At 44.4% G+C, this 24,651-nt stretch overlaps 1 protein-coding gene across 5 annotated transcripts in view; it reads right to left on the bottom strand.

The window, feature by feature from the left end:
• Positions 1–4,232: 4,232 nt before the first annotated feature.
• The window catches only part of LOC100340535 (nuclear RNA export factor 2), a 92,946-nt gene continuing 72,527 nt past the window's right edge, over positions 4,233–24,651 (bottom strand). Inside the window, exons 1-22 of one of the 5 annotated variants that reach the window (XM_008273104.4) lie at positions 24,435–24,636; positions 22,746–22,843; positions 12,199–12,382; positions 11,848–11,980; positions 11,466–11,549; positions 11,271–11,375; positions 11,073–11,153; positions 10,870–10,939; positions 10,629–10,717; positions 10,401–10,508; positions 10,119–10,228; positions 8,634–8,670; positions 8,166–8,234; positions 8,030–8,085; positions 7,782–7,889; positions 7,604–7,662; positions 7,379–7,494; positions 7,239–7,281; positions 6,247–6,316; positions 5,607–5,789; positions 4,636–4,696; positions 4,233–4,507 (exon numbers count right to left, since the gene is read on the bottom strand). In XM_008273104.4, the coding sequence (XP_008271326.1) occupies positions 4,463–4,507; positions 4,636–4,696; positions 5,607–5,789; positions 6,247–6,316; positions 7,239–7,281; positions 7,379–7,494; positions 7,604–7,662; positions 7,782–7,889; positions 8,030–8,085; positions 8,166–8,234; positions 8,634–8,670; positions 10,119–10,228; positions 10,401–10,508; positions 10,629–10,717; positions 10,870–10,939; positions 11,073–11,153; positions 11,271–11,375; positions 11,466–11,549; positions 11,848–11,980; positions 12,199–12,382; positions 22,746–22,788 (1,854 nt within the window). In that variant the 5' untranslated portion in view covers positions 22,789–22,843; positions 24,435–24,636 and the 3' untranslated portion in view covers positions 4,233–4,462. The other 4 variants (XM_051827440.1, XM_051827439.2, XM_051827441.2 and 1 more) reach the window with 4 other exon arrangements.

The following is a 24,651-nucleotide window of genomic DNA, read 5'->3' as shown; positions in this document are numbered from 1 at the left end:
CCTCAGAATCAGCCCTTAAGGCATTTGGATCTAGCTAAAAAGCCCATGAGTTTCTCAGGCATGGAAAGCCAAGACACTGTGGCAAAAAAATGACCTAAATGAAAGATCTCTGTGAGATCCTAGTGGAAAGAAGGGGCCATCAAAGAAGGAGGTACCTTTCTCTGAAGGGAGGAGAGAACTTCTGCTTTGATCATGGCCTTGTCTAAATAAGGTCAGAGTTTGGGAACTCAAGAGGCTTCCATAGCCCTGGCAGTTCATGACAAGAGCCTCAGGTGATTACTGACATCATAAATAAGAGTGTCATTTGTTAAATCAACAACAGGAGTCACTGTGCACTTGCTCCCCATGTAGGATCTCTGTCCTTAATGTGTTGTGTACTATGAGACATAATGGTTAAAATAGTCTTCAAACAGTACTTTATACTTTGTGTTTCTGTGTGGGTGCAAACTGTTGAAATCTTTACTTCTGTAAAGATTTTTCTTCTGATCTTCTGTATATAATTGAAAATGAATCTTAATGAAGAATGGGATGGAAGAGGGAGTAGGAGATGGGATGGTTTGTGGGTAGGAGGGTGGTTATGGGGGGAAGAACCACAATAGTCCAAAAGTTATACTTTTGAAATTTATATTTATTAAATAAAAGTTTTCTAAAAAAAAAGAAATACTATTGGGGGTGGAGGGCAAGTAGAAAGTTAAAATTCGCTTTGGAGTTGGCACTGAAATGCAGTAGGTTAATTCTCCGCCTGCAGCGCCAGCATCCCGTATGGGCACTGGTTCTAGTCCCAGCTGCTCCTCTTCTGATCCAGCTCTGCTATGGCCTGAGAAAGTTGTAGCAGATGGCCCAAATCCTTGGGCCCCTGCACCTGCATAGGAGACCTGGAAAGCTCCTGGCCCCTGGCTTCAGATTGGCCCAGCTCTGGCTGTTGCAGCCGTTTGTGGAGTGAACCAGGAGGTGGAAGACCTTTGTCTCTGTCATTCCCTCTGTCTGTAACTAAACCTCTCAAATAAATAAACTCTTAAAAAATAAATAAATTTCCTGATAAAATATATTGGAGAAAGGACAGTCTTTTCAATAAATGTTGCTGGCAAACCTGGATGTAGAATGAAATTAGATCCTACCCCCTCAACATATACAATGATAAACTCAAGATAGATCAAAGACCTAAATGTAAGATCTGAAACTATGACATTTATAGAAGTGAACATAGGAGAAACATGTCAAGACATTGGTATAGGAGATGATTCAATGGATAATATCCCCAAAATCACAGTCAAAAAAAGCAAAATGAGACAAATGGTATCAAAATCAGAAGCTTCTGTATAGCAATTGAATTGATCAAGGAAGTGGAGTGGTATCTGAAAAAAACGGGAAAAAATATTCACACGCTGACAAAAATCAATATCCAAAATAAATCATGACTTCAAAAAAATTGACAACAAAAATCAAGTGAATAAATGGACAAAGGAACTTAATAGATAGTTCCCAAAAGAAGATATACAAATGGCCAAGAAATATATGAATAAACTCTCAATGTAACTAGTCATCAGGGAAATGTGAATCAAGACCACAATGAGGTATCAACTTACCCCTCTCAGAATGACTAATATCAATTACACAGAGGGGCCGGCACTGTGGGGTAGTGGGTAAAGCCACTGCCTGCAGTGCCAGCATCCCATATGGGTGCCGGTTTAATACAGCTCTCTGCTATGGCATGCGAAGGCAGTGGAGGATGGCCCAAGTCCTTGGGCCCCTGCACCCATGTAGGAGACCCAGAAGAAGCTCCTGGGTCCTGGCTTTGGATCTGTCCAGCTCCCGCCATGTGGCCATCTGGGGAGTGAACCAGTGCATGGAAGACTCTCTCTCTCTCTCTCTCTCTCTCTGCCTTTCCTTCTCTGTGTAACTCTTTCAAATAAATAAGTAAACCTTTAAAAAATAGAGGAACTTGTATATGGTTCATTAATTGTGACAAATATACTAACATGAGATATTAATACTAAGTGTATGGGTTCTAGTCCCGGTTGGGGCACCGGATTCTGTCCCGGTTGCCCCTCTTCCAGGCCAGCTCTCTGCTCTGGCCAGGGAGTGTAGTGGAGGATGGCCCAAGTCCTTGGGCCCTGCACCCCATGGGAGACCAGGATAAGTACCTGGCTCCTGCCTTCGGATAGGCGCGGTGTGCTGGCTGCAGCGCACTGGCCGCGGCGGCCATTGGAGGGTGAACCAACGGCAAAGGAAGACCTTTCTCTCTGTCTCTCTCTCTTTCTCACTGTCCACTCTGCCTGTCAAAAAAAATACTAAGTGTGGCGAGGAGTACATGGAAACACTTTTATTACTACTTTATAATGCTTGTAACTTTAAAACTATTAGAATATTAACAAATGCATTTAAAGTGCTCTTTCCTCCATAATGTATCAAAATTGAAACAAAAAATGTTCAAGTATAGGAAATGCATTGTGCAAAATATGAAAGAGGAATCATAATTTTAAACAGGTGGCATGTTACCTATGGGTTTATAGGATTGTAACCTGTAATTTGAGTCATCTATATCCCATAACGGAGTGACGGTCTCCATTCAGCTTCCAACTCTAGCTTCCTGGTAAGGCACACTATGGGAATCAGCTGATATCGCCAAGTACTTGGGACTCTATCACCCATGTGTAAGATCCGCGTTGTGTTTTGGGCTCCTAGCTTGACCTTTGGCTTTGCAGTTATTTCTTGGGTGAACCAGTGGATGGAAAACCTTTCTTGTCTCTCTTTGGATCTTTCTCCCTTCCAAATAAATTTAAAAAAATGTATTAAAGTTACTTTAAAACACTATGCTGGTGGACTCAGTGCTGTGGCATAGCGGATAATGTTGCCACCTGCAGTGTCAACATCCCATATGTGCACCAGTTCGAGTCCCAGATGATCCTCTTCCAGTCCAGCTCTCTGCTATGGCCTGGAAAAGCAGAAGGTGGCCAAAGTCCTTGGGCCCCTGTACCTGCATGGGAAATGTGGAAAAAGCTCCTGACTCTTGGCTTCGGGTCGGCCCAGTTTCGGCTGTTGCGGTCATTTGGGGAATGAACCAGCGGATGGAAGACCACCCCCCCCCCCAACTCTGCCTTTTAAATAAATAAATCTTAAAAAAAAAAAAACTATACCAGACTCAAGTGAAAGCATTACAGAAGTGTGAAAATAAATTGTGCAAATTTCCCTTTCAACTCCTGTCTAAAGTTTGAAACTGCTAATTGCCAACCATTGAGAGGTCCCACAGAGCTGACCAGAATATATTCTGTACTACTGTTTTTTTTGGAAGTGAAAATGACTAGCTGAATTCCCTTAAGACAGAGTACATGGTGTCAGCTCTCTGATAAATGCACTTGGCAAATAGGCTGACTCACACCACACTGTAAGTGCAAATATGAGACCCCCTTGCACAGCCAGGAAGGGGAACAAGCCTGTCAGTGTATGGCAGGGTAGGTATAATCCCAGTGAGAGCTGTGAAAAGGCCCATTTCTCATCCATTTCTCAGTTTGTGAAAATGTTCAAATATGAGGAATAAGAAGCAAATTTTAAAATGTATTTCTTGGGGTCCAGCATTGTGGTATAGTGGGTAAAGCCACCACTTGGGATGCTGGCATCCCATATAGCCGCCAGTTTGTATCCTAGCCGCTACACTTTTTATGCAGCTCCCTGCTAATGTCCTGGGAAAAACCTCAGTAGATGGTCCAAATGTTTGGATGCCTGCACCCACGTGGGAGATGCAGGTGAAGACCCTGGTTCTTAGTTCAGCCCTAGTGTTCTGGCCATCTGGCAAGTGAATCAGTGGATGGAGATCTCTCTCTCTCTCTCTCTCTCTCTCTCTGCAGATCTTTCAAATAAATAAATCTTTTGAAAATGCATTTCTCTCCTATCCTCTCTGCCTCCCCTCTCCTGCATTCCCAGCTTCCTTAGTCTTTAGTAGACAGGAGACATCCCCTGCAGAATTCTTGTTTGTGTCTTGTTACATGCCTGTTTCTGTAGGCCTCCAGGCAGAGCATCTAGCAGAGTCACACTGTCTGCAAGGCAATCCCTGGAAGTAGCCTGTGTTCCTTTCATTGGAATTCACTGATAAACTATCCAGGGAGGTAAGTCTGTTGTATCTGCTAGGGACAGCCAAAGAGAAAGATGTAGGTCAATAAGGAGTGGAGGCTTTCATCCCTGCCCTTGTTGGTTCATGGCTAGGGCAGAAGAAGAGCAATCTGGGACACAAAACATACAACACACAATGCCACTCTTTATTATGAACAAAACCAGCAATATTTAGTAGAGAAAAAAGAAAGAATATTCGATCTTTTGAATAGTTATTTTACCATTCCTACAATGAACTCTTTGCCTCTCAGATGGATAAGTCTCCAATCTTATTCACAAATGTGGCTTTATATTGCTGGAAAAAAGAACCAAAGATGATACGGACAGAGATGAAGACAACATCCAACGGCTCCTTTTAGACACTCTGTTGGAAGGCCTCCTTTGGGATCGTGCCCTGTGTCTGGAGGGAAGGAATTGGGACATCAGAAGAGCCAGGAGCTCAGAGTTATACCATCAAGCCACCTGACCTCCACCTTCCAGAAGGCCCAGAGCCATCCATCTTTTACCCACTTGCTTCCTGGACCTCACCTGGAGGTTAATGAAGGCCTGTGCTGCTCTGGTGTAGTTCCACTCATTCTCCTCAAGGCACCTGGAGTGGGAAAACATACACCAGTAACACAAGAGATTGCCAATCTCTCCACATCTTCACCAACAGTTAGTACCCATCATTTTATTGTTTAAGTCATCCTAGTTGATGTGAAGTGGTCAGTCATTATGATTTTTACTTACACCTCCCTAATTACTAATGATGACCAGAATTTTCCATGTTCTTGTAGAACATTTGTATGTCTTCTATGGAGAAATGCCCATTCAAAAACTTTTCTGCACTTTAAAATTTGGAATGTCTCTCTTTTTATTGTTGATTGTGAAGTTTGTTCATATATTTTTGTCTGATATGTGACTGTCAAATACCGTGTCTCATTCTGTCACGTGGCTTTTAACTGTCTCAACAGTGTCCATTTGACGGAACAAGCACATAAGCCTCAGCCATTTTAGGTTTCTTGTTACCCCTGCCTTCTTTCAAGAGGTCATATCTGTCTCATACCCTGTATTGTTCCCCACCCCACCCTGCATTCTTCCCCAGGTTTGGAAGCCAGTGGGCCAAACCTGAAGAACCAGTACGGAGAAGCTCACCTCTGCCTGCTGTCCTACTCACCCCTACCCCTAGCCCACCTATGATATAAAAAGGCCAGCCTGCTGGGGTCTGGGCCTCTGCCAGGTGTTTGGTCTGTGAGCATGATGGCAGTTGATCGACCTCTGTGGTTTTATTTTCTCTGAATAGATTCAGTCTGGCTGTGAGTTCATATTATTTCTTTCCATCTATCTGTATAAAAGCATGACACCTTTTTCTCAGGCCCACTAGTTTTGTATGACAGCAAAATAATCACATAGTTGCTTCCCCAAATTGCCTATGTGTTTCTATTCTGCATACCCTTGCTGTTCCAACTTCCCATTCCCCAGTCTCCAACTTCCCTCTCCCAAGCCCACCCAGAACTCACTTTTGAGACCACTCAATTTTCATCCCAGACTGGGTGGAGAAAGACTGCACCATTTGCAGCTGCAGCTGGGAGAGTACGGGTGTGCAACTGGAGCTTGGTGTGGCTCCTGGGATGGAGGAGGTGCACTGCAACATGCTGCTGCTGACGTTCTTCACAAACAGTTGGTCATTCGTGATGCAGAGACTATAATTTAAAAAGCAGGTTCTCAAACTACTGCACAGGTGGACATCCCCAGACTCCCATCAACAGCATCCCCCATAGCCACTGCCACTCAGCAACCGAATACTTTGCCTATCCCCACTGTTCGCACCTCCCAAGTCCCTAGGCTACTACTCTCTATCCGCCCCAGTTGGAGAGACTGTTTACCACCTATACTTCATCTGTAGTCTTACAGTGAAAGGGAGTGGAAAGAGATATTAGAAGGCACCAAGTCACAGAAAGTTCAAGTTCAAGTAATTAATTAGCATCACATAGGCAGTGTTGCAGTCAGGAAGAGAACCCATACTCTGATTTCAGAGACCATGCTCTTAACCTCTAACCCTTCCTAATACTGTGAATATCCTCATTACTACACCAGCACATTCCCACAACACTGGCCCCATGGAGGAATGGGTTTTCTTACCAGCAACACAGCACATACCTGGAAGTGCTGCCAGGGATAGCGATGAAGGTCCGGGTGAAGGCAAACACAGAATCCGGAGAACCGTTTTCTATTTAAAGGGCAGTAAGAAAAATATAGAGTTGTACGTGCTTTATCCGCTCACACACCATGCCCAGTCCAGGTCCTACACTCAAGGGATTCAAGGTGAGACAAATGTTTGCTTTGTGTTAGGAAGCTGGGTGGACAGCTGGTGGGAATGGGGGAAGTAACAACAGGAAGACTTCACTCCTGGTGGTAGGGCTCCCATGTGACCAATCACCTCACAAGTTCACTTGATTCCTGTTTCACACCTGGCCAAGAGACAGCTAGTACAGCGCCATTTTGTGTATGGAAAAAATGAGGGGTAAGATAACTGGCCCAAGGACACAAAGTAAGCACTTGAAATGGCACCATCAAACTCCACAGCCTGAGGCTGGGGTTGTAGCACAGTTTGATAAGTTGCCACCTGTGACTGGCATCCCATATAGGCATCACCTCCTGTCCCAAATACTCTACTTCTGACAGCTCTCTTCTAATGCACCTGTCCAAGCTGTGGAAGATGGCCTAAGTCCTCATGTCCCTGTACCTACATGGGACACCTGGATGAAGTTCCTGGATCCTGGCTTTGGCCTGGCCCAGTTCTGGCCACTGTGGTCACCTAGGGAGTGAATTAGTGGATGGAAATTTCTCTCTCTCTCTCTCTCTCTCTCTCTCTCTCTCTCTCTCTCTCTCCTCTCTCTTCCCTCCCTCCCTCTAGCTGCCCTTTAAATAAATGAGTCTTAAAAGAAAAGCCTCCACAGCTTATATCCCTGATACCTGAGCTATGCAGGGAGGAAGTCATGGGCCTAGGGTGGTTTATGAGCAGAATGGGGTCAGAACATGAAAGGGAGAATAGGAAGGAAGGGAACAGATTGTGGAAGGCTGGGTGAGTTCTGAGGGGCAGGCCAGTTGGAAGAAGGGAGTGGTGGGGCCTCTGAGGTGACTACACTCACCTTCCTTAAATACCCCGTTGACAGAAAAGCAAAGCATAGTTTCCTGAAAGAGAAGAATTCAGACACTCAGGATCCCCCTGTACCTCCCATCCAGCTCCAGCTTCCTGGGGCCTGCTCGATGGAAGAAGGCAGATGCTCACCGTATGGAACCACATGTCTATTGAGAAAGAACTAAAGTCATGTTTAGTTCTTGGCAACACACTGAGAGCATCCACTATGTCACGGCTTGTGTGCTTCAATAGCTGCCTTCGCAAGTCTGTGCGGGAAGGGAATAGAAGATCGTTAACTGCCACACTCTGTCTCTGGGACCCTGTAACTGTCCCCTCTATACCCTCTTACCCACTTACGGGTATACACACACTTACGGGGATCCGTGACATTTTTGATATTCCTGCTGTTCTGTAAGTACACAAACAGGCCGCTCCTAGAGGATGAGGAACAATAAATAGTGATCTAGGCAGTGTTGCTGTTCACAAGAGCTGACCGGTGCCTGTCTGGGAGCTACATGGCCCTAGACAAACTGAGCTGAACTGCAGTACTCACGGGACTGGGTCCATGGAGTTGAAGGGCATGGTCAGGGAGAAGCAGGCCTTGTCATGGTAAGTACCAAGGAGACCACGACGATCCCCATAGTCATAGATGAAGTAATACCTGTCGGGGAGCAATGAGGAAAGGTTATCTCTGTGGTTCAGGGCCCAAATGAGACTTGAAAACTCCCATGAGCAGATCTGTGCTTGGGTGGGATGCCTGTCCTATTCCTCGCCTTCCTCGTGGTATCTGTGCATACTTACTCCTGCAGGAATTGCAGGACGAGACTCTTCAGCATTTCAGTTCCTTTTGGGATTTCCTGGAATAAAATCATTTGATGATGTGACTGATAAACCTCCCTTGCAACATCTCAAATCCTGCTTTGTCTTTCTTCCTTACCTTGGAGAGTTTTACTAACTTAGGAGCACCAACATCAATGACAACAGGTGAGGCAATCTCTCGGCCATCCTGGAGAAGAGAAGAGGAAGTAATCAGTGGAGACCATGAAAGTGACACTGGTTTACACAAGAGATGAACAGGCCTGGAAGGGAACAAGGGTCACAGCTAGGGAAGAAGTGTCCCCAGGAATTTCGTGGACAAGATTACAGTGGACAGCCACTTCATGGAGTTTTGGATAGCTTTTCGATCATATGCAATTGGGGCTTTGCATGTGTATGTGCACTTGTTTTTGTGTGTCTCTATGGACACATACCCAGGGAAATAATCATGGCTTTTTCAGGAATCCAAGTTCTCATCAGATGAGGTGCTGAAGCAAATATGTATCTAGTAAAGCCCAAAGTGCTTAGGGGGCAGGTATGGATGTTGGGTATATAGCAAGAGGGGAGAATGATAACTACAGGTACTTACCAAGCGTAACAAATTAGGGAAGCAGTCCTGCATGGCACTGTCCAAGTCAAAAAAAGAGAATGAAGCGATTGACAGTTTTGTTTGCACATCTTCTCCCCGTTTGCATCTCCCTCTTCCCTCTCCTTCTGCCTATGTACCTCCCATCTATATTGTCCTGACACTCTTCTCTATGGCCACAAAAAGCATCACTGGGAGTCCAGGTGTCCTTCCCTTCCCTGTCTCAATTACCGCCCTCTAAGTCCCTTCAGAGGCTTTTCAGGAAGTAGGGAATGGGATGGGAGATCAGGTCGCACCTATTTCTTTGAGTGTCCAGCATTCTTTTAGGCATGGCTGGGACTAGACCAGCTCATCTTCCCAGAGATGACCCAAGAGGAGACTGGATCAGGGAGGGGAGTGAGGCTCAGGTAGCAGGGAGAAGGTGGCATGTTGATGATGAGACAGAGGGAGTGAAGGTAGGCCAAGGAGATGTGGGGGAGACATAATAGGGACAAAGGAGGAGCAGGAAGCAAATGGAAGGGGAAGAGGCTTGACCATGGTGTTGAGGTCAGAGAGGAAGAGAGCAGAGAGCAGAAAGCAGCTCACTTGCTACAGCTATTTCCTTCAGTGGCCCATGGCTGGGCCCTGGGAATGAGATAGGCATGGAGACAGTCATCTATTGGGCTTGGGCCCCTAGATGAAGGTTGAACCTTTGTCACCCATGTGAAGTCAGTCGCAGCTGGACATGGCCAATGGAGCAGCCATGGGGGCAGGAGGCCTTCCCCAGAAGGCCAGACCCCAGCTCAGCATGAGGTGGAGGGTCTTGGCCCCTCTTAGGATCATTGTTTTCTTCTCAAGATCCCCATGTAGCTGTGCCTGTTTGAGTCATCAATGCCTAAAGCAAGGATTTATATCCATCATGGACTATCCAGGGATCCTCTGGAGGACTGGGTGGGATGACATAATGAGGAGGAATGAAGGGGCAGTTCTCCCGTCAGCTTGTCCTTCTGTCTCCACAAACTCCTCTTCCCTCAGCCTTCCACTCCTGCTTCAAGAAGCCCTCTCTCATTGTCAGTGGCCCACATCTGACCCCCTGACTCAGGGAAACTGTATTTCTCCCAAAGGAGGGCCCAGCTCATAGCACTGGGCAGTGCAACAGGTGTCATGACAACAGCCATCTAGAACCTCGGCCGATAGTACAGGGCAAGTAAGTCCCATGTCAGCCTGGGACAGGGTGTGGGACCTGTTCTGGAGCAAAGGAAGGATGGCCCCTCTTAGGGCACAGGAGAAAAAGTCAGCTCCATCCCATCCTGGAGACAGGAAGGCCTGAGTGAACATGAGGGTCTGTACTGAAGAATCCACCTCAGTCCATATCACCAGCGTCTGGATCAAGGCTGTGGTCTTCCATAAAGGACTGGACGGTGGCCTCCTGCAGGTGGTAGTTTCAGGGGCAGCTTAAGCTCCCAGGGGATAAATGTCCACAGAAGGGTGACAGGCACCTCCACTGACCTTACATAGGCAGAGTGGTTAGGGAAGGTTCTCCACAATGGGTTGCCTTCTAGCCACAACTCTTCAAGATTCAGCTCTTTTAGCTTGTTTAATTCACATGCTGTCTTCAGCTGAGAAAAAAAGAGGAAACTGGAAATTGAGTCACTGGGAGAGAGATATCAAGGACCCTTCACCCCTAGCCCCAATCCTCACCCACATGTACTTTTATGTGCATATTGTTGTCATCTGAAGTGCACTCCTACTCACGCTCAACCCCGATTTCATCTAGCATCTTTTTCTCACCTCATTGTTGGAGAGGTTCAGGATCTTGACTTTAGGAGCATTCTCTATAATATCACACAGGCCGTCCAGCTGGTACAGTTTGTTGTTGCACAAGTTCAAAGACAACAGCTTTTTAGAAGGGGGAGTTAAAGTAATTGTTACCATCTATGACCTGGGAGCCAATTCTGCCCTCCACATCTTCTCCTTTACACCTCAACTTGAATTCCAGCACTGGGTGTAGGACCTCACCTCAGGGAAATTTCCTTCAATGATCTTCAGTGTGGCATCCATGCACTGTCTTCGATTCAGAATCATATCAATATCATGGCCAACCAAGTCTTTGGGAAGCCAAGAGAAGGGAATCAGAAGTAGAGGCATTCAGAAAGACCAGCATCAGCACAATACCCTTTCCAAGTTGTCATCCCCTTGTCTCCCTCCCACATAAGACCCTCTGCCTTCAGCTGCCCAGGAATTTTCCTATGAGATGTACCTGGATCAAAGCGGAGGTTCTGGAGGTCAAGAGCTTGCCGGGAAGCATCATATCGCTTGTTCAAGGTCAACTGCAGAGACAAATGCGGAGCGCACAGCTCTGAAGTTGTGGGAGTGCTGGTGACAGGGAATTCTGGGGCTGCAGGAAGAAGAGGTGGGTCTGGGGAGGTGTAAATTACACAACATGTCTTGAGTCCACATTACCTTTAGCTGCTCCATTTCCTCTGGCTTCAACTTATTCTTCACAGAGTAGGGTACAGAAGAGCGGTTGACGAAGATAGGTATCTAGGAAAAGGAGGTGCGTGCAGGGGTCGGGGAGTGAACACCAGGGCCTTTAATATCAAAGAACTCCATCAGCCCCTGACCCTGGCAATCAGTACAGGCAATGTCCTTAACACACACCTTTCGGTTCTCGTCATCACAAATCTTGTGGCTGACATTCTTCAGTGCAGATGCAGTGTCAGAATACTGCACAAAGAACCGAGCCTGATTGTTGATGTAATGAAACTATGGGGAATGAAGGGAAAAACACTAGTCTCACAGCCAAGCCTCCTCTCTCCCCTGTGCCCACCCACCTGGCTTCACCACACTTCTTACATCAACCGGAGTGAAGTGAACAGTGGACTCGCTCTGGATTGAGCTCAACAGCCATTTCTTGTTATACTTTCTCCCATTGGGAACCTAAGTGTAGAAGGCAGAAATAAGCAGTGAGTGACAACACAGAATTAAGGATGGAGAATAGACTCAACCAAGTATTCTTTTGGGACCTTCTAACTAGCTTTAACAGACACCTGAAGAAGATACTGCTGAGAGAATTTCTTGCTTTTATGCCAAATATGGGTTTTGCAGACCTCTCTTCTTTCCCCATTTAAAAGCTCTCCTCCACCAAGTCAACTGAAGGTCTTTTATGCAAACTTCCTCCTTATGAGATTTTTTACAATATTTCACCTCCACATGCAGACACGGACAAGACACTCACTGTGACCTTGAACCAGCATGATACAGTTCCATCCTCCATTTCTCCCTCTGGACATTTCTTAGATCCATACGCATCCACATGGTCATGATTATATTTCAGTCTCCTCTTGCTGTATTGCATATTATTTGGAGTGCTGAGGAAAGGGACAGAAGCAGAGTTTGGTAGGTAGTAGACAGTATTCTGCAATGCTTCCCATTACTGATACCAGGGCTACAGATAGGATTTCTCAGCCATCACTCCACTTACAGCATTCTTCAGTCTTTCCATTATAAGAAGAGCAGGACCACAGAGAATGAGAGTTTTGCATTCTTAGGAGTTGCTTCATGCAAATCAAGTTCCTCAGTCACTTACCGTCTTAACTGGGGTTCCTGGTGTACATTCCTCATTGCTACAGTTCCATCATCATCATGGCGGTGTGAACGTAAATGCTCATGCCTACTATGTTCATAAAGAAGGTTCCTCCCAGAAAAATTACCCTGGAAAGAACCCCAACTTCTCTTTCTTCCTTCATGAACACTACTGCTGCCACTGCGTTCTGAAATTGGGAACAAATAAACAAGTTTGAAGACACATCAGTGCTCAAAGGCTGTGTACCATATCATAGGCTAACACCATAGCAGGGCATTCAAGGTACTAATCTGCCCCCAGGGACCAATCACACAAACACCAGAAAACAGAAATCCTCTCCCTGTACAGATATTTTACATATGGCACAAGAGAAAAATCTACAAGGAGGAGGAAGCATCTGTGTGGAACCTTTATAAACCAGATCATCCATACCTGAATCGGTTAGACTGGGCACCACCCACACACCAGGAGTTGTCCTATTCTTGCCTTCTTCTCTCAGTCTTCTCTAAACTGACAACTGAGCCATAACCTGGGAGACAAACTCTATCGAGCCTCCCAAATACGATCAGCCACCAAACTGATTCTGTGCAAGCTGAACTTTCTTTGCTGGTATAATGCAAGCTTTAAGGATAGGTGAGACTGATGCAACAGCCTCCTAACTTCTTCCTCTGCTTCCATCTTTGCACTTGGTTTGAAATATCTGGAGCAAGCTTTCTGTTGTCCCACCCTGAAATGCTTTTATTCCAGAGGTCAACGCTTTCTAAACTGTACTCTTCTATAACAAGAATCTAAATGACCAACTGGAATGGTAATGCATCAACTAAAATTTCCAAATGTTTGGAAAGTCCCTATTATTTTAAATGTGCCAATGCATCTTTCATTTTCTTTTCATGTTCTGGAACAAAAGCTAACTACTAAGCTTGTGCCTAATTAGTGTTTGTTAAATTTGACAGATAAAGAATGCTTGCTTGTGAATTCTAGGAACTGGCCTGGGGAAAGCCAGCTGAAGTTACCAAGTAATCTGGCCCTCCCAGGTCAGCATGACCAGAGAATTGGACTTATGTAACAAAATATAAAGGAGTACAAATAAGTAATGCACAATACCCATAGGCTATAGGCTGAGTGGGCCTCATCCTGGTTAATGAAACTTTGGAATCTCTTAATGTTTTGCCTCTTTCATATCCCAGCCAAATAACATTTCACAGCTGCTTAATTGTGCAGAACACCCTGTAATGTACTCTTTATAATAAAGTCAAGCCATCTTCAGGTTTCTCAAGGGACTCCACTGATGCCCAAGATTGACATAATACCATTGTCAACCCCATAACAAACTTCAGTAACTATATATCCTGACTTGCCACTAGTCACATTCCCAGCATTCCAAACTCCCTTTTGTACTCCTTCAAGACTGCCCTCACTGAAGAAGACGGTAATTCTGAGGCACTGATCTGCTACCTTTCTCACTGGTTTAGTAAGCTTTCTCTTTCCTTTACCCACAAACTTTATCTATATTATTCTGCTTTGGCATCATTGACAAGGACTGGGCTACTGGTACCATTATTTTTCTGTTGTTGATTGGTAGTTTGACTCTATCATGGTCACAGAACACAGTAAGTATGATTTCAGTGCTTTTAGAATTGCTGCAATTTTTTTATGGCCCAGGAGTCAGTCTACTGTCACAAATGTTGCCAGATACTTGAAAAGAAAAAGAAAAAGAAAAACCAAAACCCTCCAAAAGTTATTGTAGTCACATGCAGCATTCTGCTTATATTCCATTTACATCTCATCACTGTATTGATTGCACTACTTAGAGCTTCCACTCTCTTCCTGTGTGTCTGTCTAGTAATTATATCACTTGCAGAGGGAGGTGTGGAAGTACCCAACCATAATTGTGGTTTTGGCTACTTCTTTTAACTCCATCAGTTTTTACACTGTGTACTTTGAGATTCTGAGTTTACACACACAGGATCCTTACAAACTCTTGGTGGATTGATTATTTTGTCATGCATTGTCTCACTTTGCATCTCTATAATTTTCTTTGCACTGACATCAAGTTTATTGAAGAGTGCAGCCTCAGGTATGCTTATAAAATGCTTTGAGTTATATTTCACTCTGTATTCATTCCTTGGAGTTATGTTGCTGATCCACATCAACAGTTCTGCACATTTCCCCATCACCACTCCCCCAGGTTCACCAACATCATACCCAATACCCAATTCACCCTGTGGTGAGACTTAGCATGCCATCTCACTTCTCTCTCTCATACGTAGATCCTCAAAGGGTATTTTATTTTACCAGAGTCAACTGAAATGATATATCAGCAGATGATAACAGGAGTTGGTTTCTGGAGAGGTGGTTGAGGTAATTAGACTGTTATAAACCAACGTCCTGGGGACGGCATTGTGGTGTAGAGAGGGTAAAGCCGCCGCCTGCAGTGCTGGCATCCCACAGGGGCACCAGTTTCTGTCCCAGCTGTTCTACTTCTGATCCAGCTCTCTGCTATGGCTTGAGAAAGCAGTAGAAGATGGCCCAAGTCCTTGGGGCCCTGCACCGGCATGGGAGACCCAGAAGATGCTCCTGGCTCCTGGCTTCGAATTGGCACAGCTCTGGACATTGTGGCTATTTGGGGCGTGGACCAGCAGATGGAAGACCACCCCCCCACCCCCCGCCTCTCTGTAACTCTGCCTTTCAAGTAAATAAATCTTTAAAAAATAAACCAACTTCCTCTTGGACTTGAGTCTTTCTATTATGCTTGTTGTACATTACTTACTCCACACTAATTCAGGGCACACTTGTGAAGAAACCTTGGTTCACTCCTGATCACTTTATAATGTGCTGATTACATCCAGATCTCAGATTAACTCCTTGGTGGTGGTAGTGGTGGTAGAGTGTGTGTGTGTTGGGGTGAACCATTAATTTGACTGAGTGACATATGGCCAAAACAATTCTGCTACTCATAACTTTTGGGACTTTCCCAGTATATTAGTGAAAGCGAAATAAAATGTGAATGGAATATTTAACCCACACATTCCACTTGTTAGCTCTCAAGAACTTGGAAGTGGCCTGGAGTGCCCTTTCCCTTATATTTTACATCTCTCAGCAGGTCTGCTTTCATACCATATCCAGAGTCCACCTACTTTTTGGCTCTTCCATTGATACCACCCTGCCCTGTACTATACTGCCTTCAAAAAGCACTTCTGCTTTTATACTCCCTTAATATCCTTTTTCAACACAGCAGGCAGAGAGTTGTTTTAAAATTTAAGTCAAATCCTTCCATTCCCCTGCTCAAAGTCCTATAATAGGGATTTGAAGCTCCCTTCAATATGTTCAAAAGCCGTACGTCCATATGATTCTCAAAAACAACAACAAAGGACCTCACTTCTGACGTTTGGAGAGTCCCAGGAAAGCAACTCATTTCCATGAAATGAAAAAATTCGAATATTAAAGTGATGGCTAAGGGCACATGATAACAGTATGGAGTATAGGAAGGAACCAACTTTCTTTCAGAAATAATGTTCCTGAGGGAAAAACGTGAAAATGAACTACCGAACAGCCAACAGCTACAATCTCAGGCAAGACAATCAAGGGGCCAGAGTTGTGGCACAGTGGGTAAAAGCTGCTGCCTGCAGTGCTGGCATCCCATATGTGTGCCAGTTCAAGTCCTGGCTGCTACATTTCCAATCCAGCTCTCTGCTATGGTCTGGGAAAGCAGCAGAAGATGGCTCTAGTCCTTAGGCCCCTGCAACCGTGTGGGAGACCTGGAGGAAGCTCCTGGCTCCTGGCTTCATACTGGTGCAGCTCCGGCCACTGCAGTCAATTGGGGAATGAACCAGCAGATGGAAGACACTCTCTCTCTCTCTCTCTCTCTCTCTCTCTGCCTCTTCTTCTCTCTCTGTGTAACTCTGACTTTCAAATAAATAAATAAATCATTAAAAAAGACAATCACATAGGACAGTGTATAAGTGATACAAAGCCAGAGAGAGACCCAAAGGACATAGACTCCAAAAACAAAATATGGACTGGTACATCTGCATACCGAATTCTTGCATCTCGGTACAATATTTGTCCCAAAGCTGTGCTGTCAGAATCAAGGATGATACCAACACTGTTGGAAAGTTGCCAGTGGCCCTCTCCTAAACTGCCTGAACTACCTGAATGCTCCCTCAGGGTCTACCATGTGTCAGTTGATCCTCCCACAAAGAAACAGTAATGAACATCCTTTATAACATTAGGTATATCTCCCAGCATGTCTTAGTCAAAATGTGGCAGAATAGAATGTGTTTCCTCATCCATTTGTCTGCCCCCCACACTCTGAGTGCTTCCCTCATGACTGCACTGGTTGTTCTAATTAGTGAGCTTCCATCTCACAGACAGGTTTCAATAAGCAGGCTAGGGAAATGTTTTCTGCTACAGTCCTGTAGAGATGGGGAGCAGGTCGATAAGACCAGGTGGAGATACCTGTCACAAACAAGGTAAGTCTGTTTGGGACACGATATTTGCATATTAGGGATCACTGTTGACTGACAGGGTCTGGCATAGAATAAGAGCCTAAATAATATGTCTTGAATTAATGCACATGATGCAAGTTTGAATCATCAACAAAACCACTTTTGAGAGTACATGCATCTCAACCATTTCTACTTTATTTATTTCTTCTAGACACAATTGTGCTACAGAGTGTTTTGTAACTTGCCTGTAAAAATTATTACAAATTTAATTCTGGTTTTGCAGAGTTAATGTGTTTGGTTAGCATACCCTTTGAAACATGACCAAGAAGCTCCTTGCACACTAATGCTGAAACTGAATCTTTGATGATATCAAAGGGGTCTTCTACAAACAGTGGTGGCAGAAATGAGGAGAAGTCCTGCAGGCATGTCTGTGGTAATTCAACCCTGTGACAGATAGAAGCATTCCCCTGTCTCAGAAAAAGGAAAGGGTGTGTGTGTGTGTGTGTGTGCAGTAGCATGCACACGCATGAGTTCCCATTTTAAGTTATGTTTTTATAATTAAAGGTATATGCATTAAAGATACATTCATCCATGTTTGTAAATGCATGGCTACACAAAACTGGAACCCAAGGCAGGTTCAAGATGGTTAAATAGAGATCTGCACTCACCTTAGCCACAGAAAAATACCAGAAAAAAGGAAGACCTATCTTTTTAGGAGACTGACTGAGGGAAAATTTCAGTAAAGAAGTGATAGGGATGTCAAACAGCACAGAGACTTGAAAAGGCAACAGGGAGAACACAAAACACTCCACTGCCACCCCACCTCCTATGCTGTCTCCCTGGTTGCAGGAACACCATGTTATGGGGGAAAAGGTATGCTCAAAATGCCATGATCCCCACAACTGCCACAGACCAACAACCATAACTGCAGGAAAATTGAACTGTCCTCACAGACTTTAAATCCAGTGTAGAGGGCTGGTCGAGCAGCCACTTTACTCCAAAAAAGGAATCCACATTCTAACCTTCCATCTGCAAAGTACCAAATTCAAGCTGCTGTGGTTTAGCCACTGCTAAACTCTATTCTGATTTGGAGATAGCAAGCAGCCCCGTTGTCACCAGAATTTACCAGATCCATAGACAAGGTGCTTTGCAGGGCAGAGAGTAGGCACCCTGCACCCTGTAGGATTTCTGAGCACCAGCCTAGGGATTTTCCAAGCCCCAGAGCCATGCTCACTCATTTTTTTTTTGACAGGCAGAGTGCACAGTGAGAGAGAGAGACAGAGAGAAAGGGCTTCCTTTGCCCTTGGTTCACCCTCCAATGGCCGCCGCAGCCGGCGCGCCGTGCTGATCCGATGGCAGGAGCCAGGTACTTATCCTGGTCTCCCATGGGGTGCAGGGCCCAAGCACTTGGGCCATCCTCCACTGCACTCCCTGGCCACAGCAGAGAGCTGGCCTGGAAGAGGGGCAACCGGGACAGAATCCGGCGCCCCGACCGGGACTAGAACCCGGTGTGCCGGTGCTGCGAGGTGGAGGATTAGCCTAGTGAGCCACGGCGCCAGCCGCTCACTCATTCTATGTGATCTGGGGAAAGTTCTCCTTGGCTTCTCAGGGCTTTGAACCAAGAAAACCCCATAAAAAATCCCAGAGGAACAGACATAAGGAAGCCTCCATCTTCATCTCTCTCTTTTTTCTAAGATTTTATTTATTTATCTGAAAGTCAGAGTTACACAGAGAGAGAAGGAGAGGCAGAGAGAGAGAGAAAGAGAGAAGTCTTCCATCCACTGGTTCATTCCCCAAATGGCTGCAATGGCCAGAGCTGTGCCGATCCGAAGCCAGGAACCAGATGCTTCTTCCTGGTCTCCCACGCAGGTGCAGGGGCCCAAGCACTTGGGCCATCTTCTACTGCTTTCCCAGGCCATAGCAGAGAGCTGGACCAGAAGAGGAGCAGCCAGGACTAGAACCGGTGTCCATACGGTGCTGACTATCCCAGAGTCAATATTTCATGATCTACAGGACATGGTAGTTTTCCCTGTCCTATATAGCTCTGGAAATATTGTTGTCAGTACTACAACCTCAGGAGTAATACACAGTCACCTGTGGTCTCCAGGGATTGCTACCTGCATTCTTCTGCTTCTGTCTAGTGCCTCCCAGTCCACAATCCCCTGTATATACTGGTTCTCACAATGTGAGATCTAGGTAATGATCCCACTTCACTGTAAAGCTTTAAGATTGTGACTATTTGTACTAGGTTCTTCAGGTTCTCCTGATTCTATCCTATAGGACCTAGGGAAGAACTGTCAGCATTTCAGCACTCCAGACCAACACCTGCAGTGCAAAATTTCCAGGATAATCTGTATTAATCCCATAGGATTGGGGAAAGGTCCCCTTCACATCCATCAATGACAGGAATAGGAATTTGGGGTGCTAAATGCAAGCATCAGTCATACCCTCCCAACAGGAAAGGAGAAAGGTCCCATCAGTTTCACAGATATTGGTGTCACAAACCCCAGCATCATTCAAGATTGCCTGGCAGGACAAGCACATAGCCCCTTCTGTGTTCCTCAGCTCCAAGAACGAGGCTCCAGCCATCACAAACCCTAGTCTGGCTGACACCCCTCTCTCTGGGCACTAAAGCTATACATACTAGGAAGATATGCATATACTCGCTTCAAATTCATACTTCTTCCCTCATGAACTGCTGCAGACTAGACAACTGTGGTTGTCACAGACACTTCTGACACTGATTACTGCTGAATAAACCACTTAAATGTTATACTTCTGGGTTCATGTATAACTAAAAGCAAAACAACAATCCAAGTTATACCCTCAATTCCATATAAACAAAAGTATTTCCCAATAAAACATACTCCATAAAGAAGGAAATATTACACAAGATATTCAGATGTAAATGCAGGGAGAAAGGAAACATGAAGAAACAAGGAAACATGACACCTCTAAAAGAATACAACAGTTCTCCAGAAACAGGTTTTAATTCAAAGGAAATTTATGAAATGTCTGAAAAAGAATTCAAGGGGCTGCCACTGTGGCATAGTATGCTAAGCCTCCACTTATGGTGCCAGCATCCCATATGGGTACCATTTTGTGTCCCGGCTGCTCCTCTTCTGATCCAGCTCTCTGCTAACAGCCTGGGAAAGCAGTGGAGGATGGCCCAAGTGCTTTGGACCCTGCATCTGCGTGCGAGACCCAGAAGACGCTCCTGGTTCTTGGCTTCAGATCTGCTCAGCTCTGGCCATTGTGGATATTTGGCGAGTGAACCAGCCAATGGAAGACCTTTCTCTCTGTCTCTCCCTCTCTCTGTGTATAACTCTACCACTCAAATAAATAAAATCTTTTTAAAAAGAATTCAAAATAATTATCCTAGAAAAACTCAATGAGATGCAGGAGAATACAGACTGTTTAGGAAGTGAGGAAAATAATACATGATATTCTAAATGAAAAATTCAACAAAAAGAAATCATTAAAAATCTCTTTTTACAAAGGAGAACGTTATGTATTGATGAGGATTGACTCAGCAAGAAAATAATAAAAATCAAAAATATAGATGCATGTAACACAAGACCACCCAGATATATAAAGCAAATATTATTAGACCTAAAGGGAGATATAGACCCCAATACAATAATAAGGGACTCCAACACCTCATTGTCATCATAGACAGATCATCCAGAAAATCAGCAAAAATATGTGAGCATTAAACTGTAATAGGAATCAAATGGACCAAACAGAATTTTATAGAATATTTTACCCAACAGCTACAGAATACACATTCTTTTCATTTGCACAAGGAAGATTTTCTATGATAGACCATATATTAAGCCACAAATCAAGTCTCAGCAAATTTTTAAAAAATCGAAATCATATCACATATCTTCTCAGACCACAGAGATAAAACAAGATATCAACAATAAGAAAAATAGAACATTGACATACATGAAAAATGAAAAATATGCTCCTGAATTACCAATGTATGACTAAAGAAATTAAAAAGGAAATAAAAATTTCTTCAAATTAATCAAATTGGAAACATACAACATATGAAAATCTGTGGGACACAGCAAAGCAGTATTAAGAGATAAGTTTACCCCAATAATTGTACACTTTTTTTAAAAAAAAAAGATTTCACATAAACAATCTAACAATGCAGTTAAGAACTCTGGCTCCCAAAATTAGAGGCAGAAATAACCAAAACTTAAAGTAATAAAAATGATAAAGAGAAAAGCTAATGTTTTAAAAGAGATAAACAAAATGGAGAAACTTTTAGCCAGAATAACAAACAATAAAGGGAAAAACTCAAATAAAATTAGAGATGAAAAAGGATACATTACATTTGATACCACATAATACAAAAGATCATAAGAAACTAGTATGAACAATTATATGTTAAAAATTGGAAAATGTGGGAGAAATGGACAAATTTCTGAATATATACAACCTAAAAGATTAAAACAAGAAGATATATAACTAAACAGCACACTAACAAGAGTATTCATATTGAAGCAGTAATTAAAAGTATCCCATCAAAGAAAATTCCAGAACCCATGGCTTTTACAACTGAGTTCTAAAAACACTTAAAGGGTGAGTGTTTCAAATACTTCTCAAAATATTTCAAAATACTGAAAAAAGATGGAACTCTACCTAACTCTTTTTATGAGGCCAGCATTATTCTGATACCAAAAACAAAGACAAAATCAAGACGACGGAAAAAAGAAAACTACAGACCAATATGCTTGATGAACATAGATGCAAAAATTCTCGACAAAATATTAGCAAACTGAATAAAATACTACATCAAAAAGATCACACATCATGATCAAATGGGATTTCTACCTGGAATGCAAGGGTATGGCAACATTTGCAAATCAAAAATAAGTCATGGACCTGGTGCTGTGGTGTATCAGGTAAAGCTGCCAGCTACAGTGCCAGCATCCCATATGGGTGCCGGTTCGAGTCCCAGCTGCTCCACTTCTGATCCAGCTCTCTGCTATGGCCTGGGAAAGCAGTGGACGAAGGCCCAAGTCCTTGGGCCCCTGCACCCACGTGGAGGACCTGGAAGAGGCTCCTGGCTCCTGGCTCCAGATTGGCACAGCTCTGGGCATCACGGCCAGTTGGGGAGTGAACCATTGGATGGAAGACCTCTCTCTCTCTCTCTCTCTCTCTCTCCCCCTGCCTCTTTCTCTGTGTAACTCTGACTTGCAAACACATAAATAAACCTTTAAAAAATGCAACTTGTCCTGAAAAATAAATAAATCCTAATATTCATCATCCGAGGAAGGACATGAACTTGCCCTGGACATGTACCAGGAGTGGGAAATAGGATGCTGAAGTCCAGCACTACCTGACCTCTGCTAACTCGTCTCATTTTCAGGTTAATATAGTGCCTTCTCACGATTTTTCTCAGAGTTAAATGAGAAAACTTACATGACAAGGTTATCAAGTACACGCCACATCATAAGGACTCAAAACATGGCAGCTATAATTATTAAATAATTTTTTAAAGAAACCTGTGAATTATTTGTATAAAATGAGAAGTATTGTTTCTGCTTATCTTAACAGGTAAGATTTATCCTGCTATCAGGAGTAGGGCACTTTATTTTTTGTTATAGATCAACGTTTCCTAATGGTACATTTAATACATAGTTTCTGCCACAATGATATCAGAAACATGCTTAACACTTGGGCGTTATCACTGAGTAATGAAAATGTGCAAAGCTTCAATTAGCAGAAAGACAACTGATATAAAATGAATTGCAGAGAATATACACTTTCTTTATGACAAGACTATACGATAATTTTTTTTATTTTTTGAATATACAATAATTATTATAAAGATGCATGCCATTCTTCGTCCTGCACAATGGTACAAGGTTTGAAAGTGGTAGAGACCATGCTGATGTTGGCAGCACATACACTGAAGTGGCAGACTACTTAATTTGAATAGTGAAGAACACTAGTACTTTAAAAGCTCTGTGGGGAAAATAGTGCATTCCATGTAAGCTAGGGAAACTATCCCTCCCTTTGAGATTCATGCTGTATGTTAGCACTTTATCCTAAAAAAATTCTATAGTATGGAAATTTGTTTACCTTCACGCTGGTTTGCACCACTCTTCCTTTGAGTAAATGACATGTTTGTCGTTGCTGTCTTTTGGCTGGAGTGTTTTGTAGATCTCCAAAATGCACAGCTGAGGAAAAATAGATTAAGGTACATATAATGTGAGGCTAAAATAACAAGAACAATTTTTTTCTACCATCAGTCAAGCAATCTTCAAAGCCTCATAAATGTAAGCACAATCTCAGTATTTGCTCAACTTTACAAAGCCACTGCCAGGGTACATCAAATCTATCAACTACGATTTCACTTGTTTTTTTTTTTTTTCCCCTTTAATATGTTCACTATTGCCATATGAAGAAGAGGAGAGAGCACACAGGAAAGAAGTTTAGAAGCAACGCATAGAAATTCAGGGGAGGAGGTGTGGAGAAAGAAATGGTGCCTGGCTGGACTATTTGAAGCCATTTTGAGATTTAAGCACAAAACAACTGCCCCCACTCCCAAATGCATTTTGTATGAACCTTAAATAAAGCATAACAAATAAATTCTGAATCTTCATATCGTTGAAGCTATCCAGCTTTTATAGAAATATCAAATTATGTGGAAGAAACCCAGTGTCTCCCCAGTCCCTCTCTCTCCTGCATCTCCCCTGATCAGGTTTGGAATGTTTTCTGGGGGGCCGGTGCTGCCAGCATCGCATATAGGCTTCGGTTCGAGTCCCGAGTCCCGGCTGCTCCACTTCCTATCCAGCTCCCTGCTAAAGTGCCTGGGAAAGCAGCCTTTATAGATGGCTCAGGTAACTGGGTCCCTGCAGCCACGTGGAAGACCCGGATGGAGTTCCAGATAGCCACATGAAGAGGGAAACAGCAAATGGAACATCTTTCTACGAATGCGTGTCTCTCTCTCTTTCAAATAAATAAATAAATCTTTAAAAAATAATGTTTTCTGAGAAAATAAACCAAGAAAGGGAAGAAAACATTTACACAACCAATTAAGAGACAAATTAGGACCGCATACGCAGTCACCTCCATCAGCGGGCACCTAGGAATTCTGCAGTGTCCCTAATAACAACATCGGCAGGAAGGAGCCAAGGAGAGACAGCGAAACAGGCAGGGTGAGAGGCCAGGTTAGGGCTTCAGTGAGAGCGCGAAGGTGGGAAGCGGTCTTACATAACTTCCAGAGCCCCGGCCCGGAGAGAAAACTTACAAGTTCAGGAACCTCGCCGCCTCCCCTCCCCCCAAAACTTTCTCCCTGCTCTGCCCACTCGCAGCCGCCACACCGTACCCCTCGCCCCCACTCTCCCGCCACATTTCACCCCACCTCAGCTCCTGTGCTTACACCTGCTCCACCACAGGTTCCCAGGCGTCGAAGCTGAGACGTAGCCCCCCAACCCCCATTTTCTCTGTGAGGAAACAAACGTTCGGTCGCTTCGGGAAGCCAAGCCCGCCCCCTATATCCACGCACCCCCTATATCCACGCACCCCCTATATCCACGCACCCCCTCTGGAGCCCTCCGCCCTTCGGAAGCCACTTGCCTGCCCCTAAAGCCACATCTCAGAGTACACGTCCAGTATCGGCTAGTTCGTGCCCCTCCTACCAGAACATCGCCCACCACGGCAGGAAGGGAGTCAACGGCCAGGCAGGTGCGTTCTGGGGGCACTTTGCCGCCCCAGCCACGACGCCCACCCGGGTTCTGAATGTCCTCTGCACCCGCAGTCGGATACCTCGGGGGTGAAGTTAACAGGACTCTCCACTTGCGTCAATGGCGGCTGCTCCTACTTCGTAGTTTGTTCTCGCGGTCTCACGAACTACGTAACACTCAGCGTTTTCACGCTCAGTCCTTACGTTACGCAGAGGGCGGAGCCTCACGTGACCCAAAGGTCGCGTGCAACCAATAGGAATAACTTCCGTAGCAGGGCTGTGGTGCGCACGTGGATGCCA

This window comes from Oryctolagus cuniculus, chromosome X (assembly GCF_964237555.1).
Source record: "Oryctolagus cuniculus chromosome X, mOryCun1.1, whole genome shotgun sequence".
NCBI classification, from domain to species: Eukaryota; Metazoa; Chordata; class Mammalia; order Lagomorpha; family Leporidae; genus Oryctolagus; species Oryctolagus cuniculus.
This window is presented reverse-complemented; position numbering and strand designations above follow the sequence as displayed.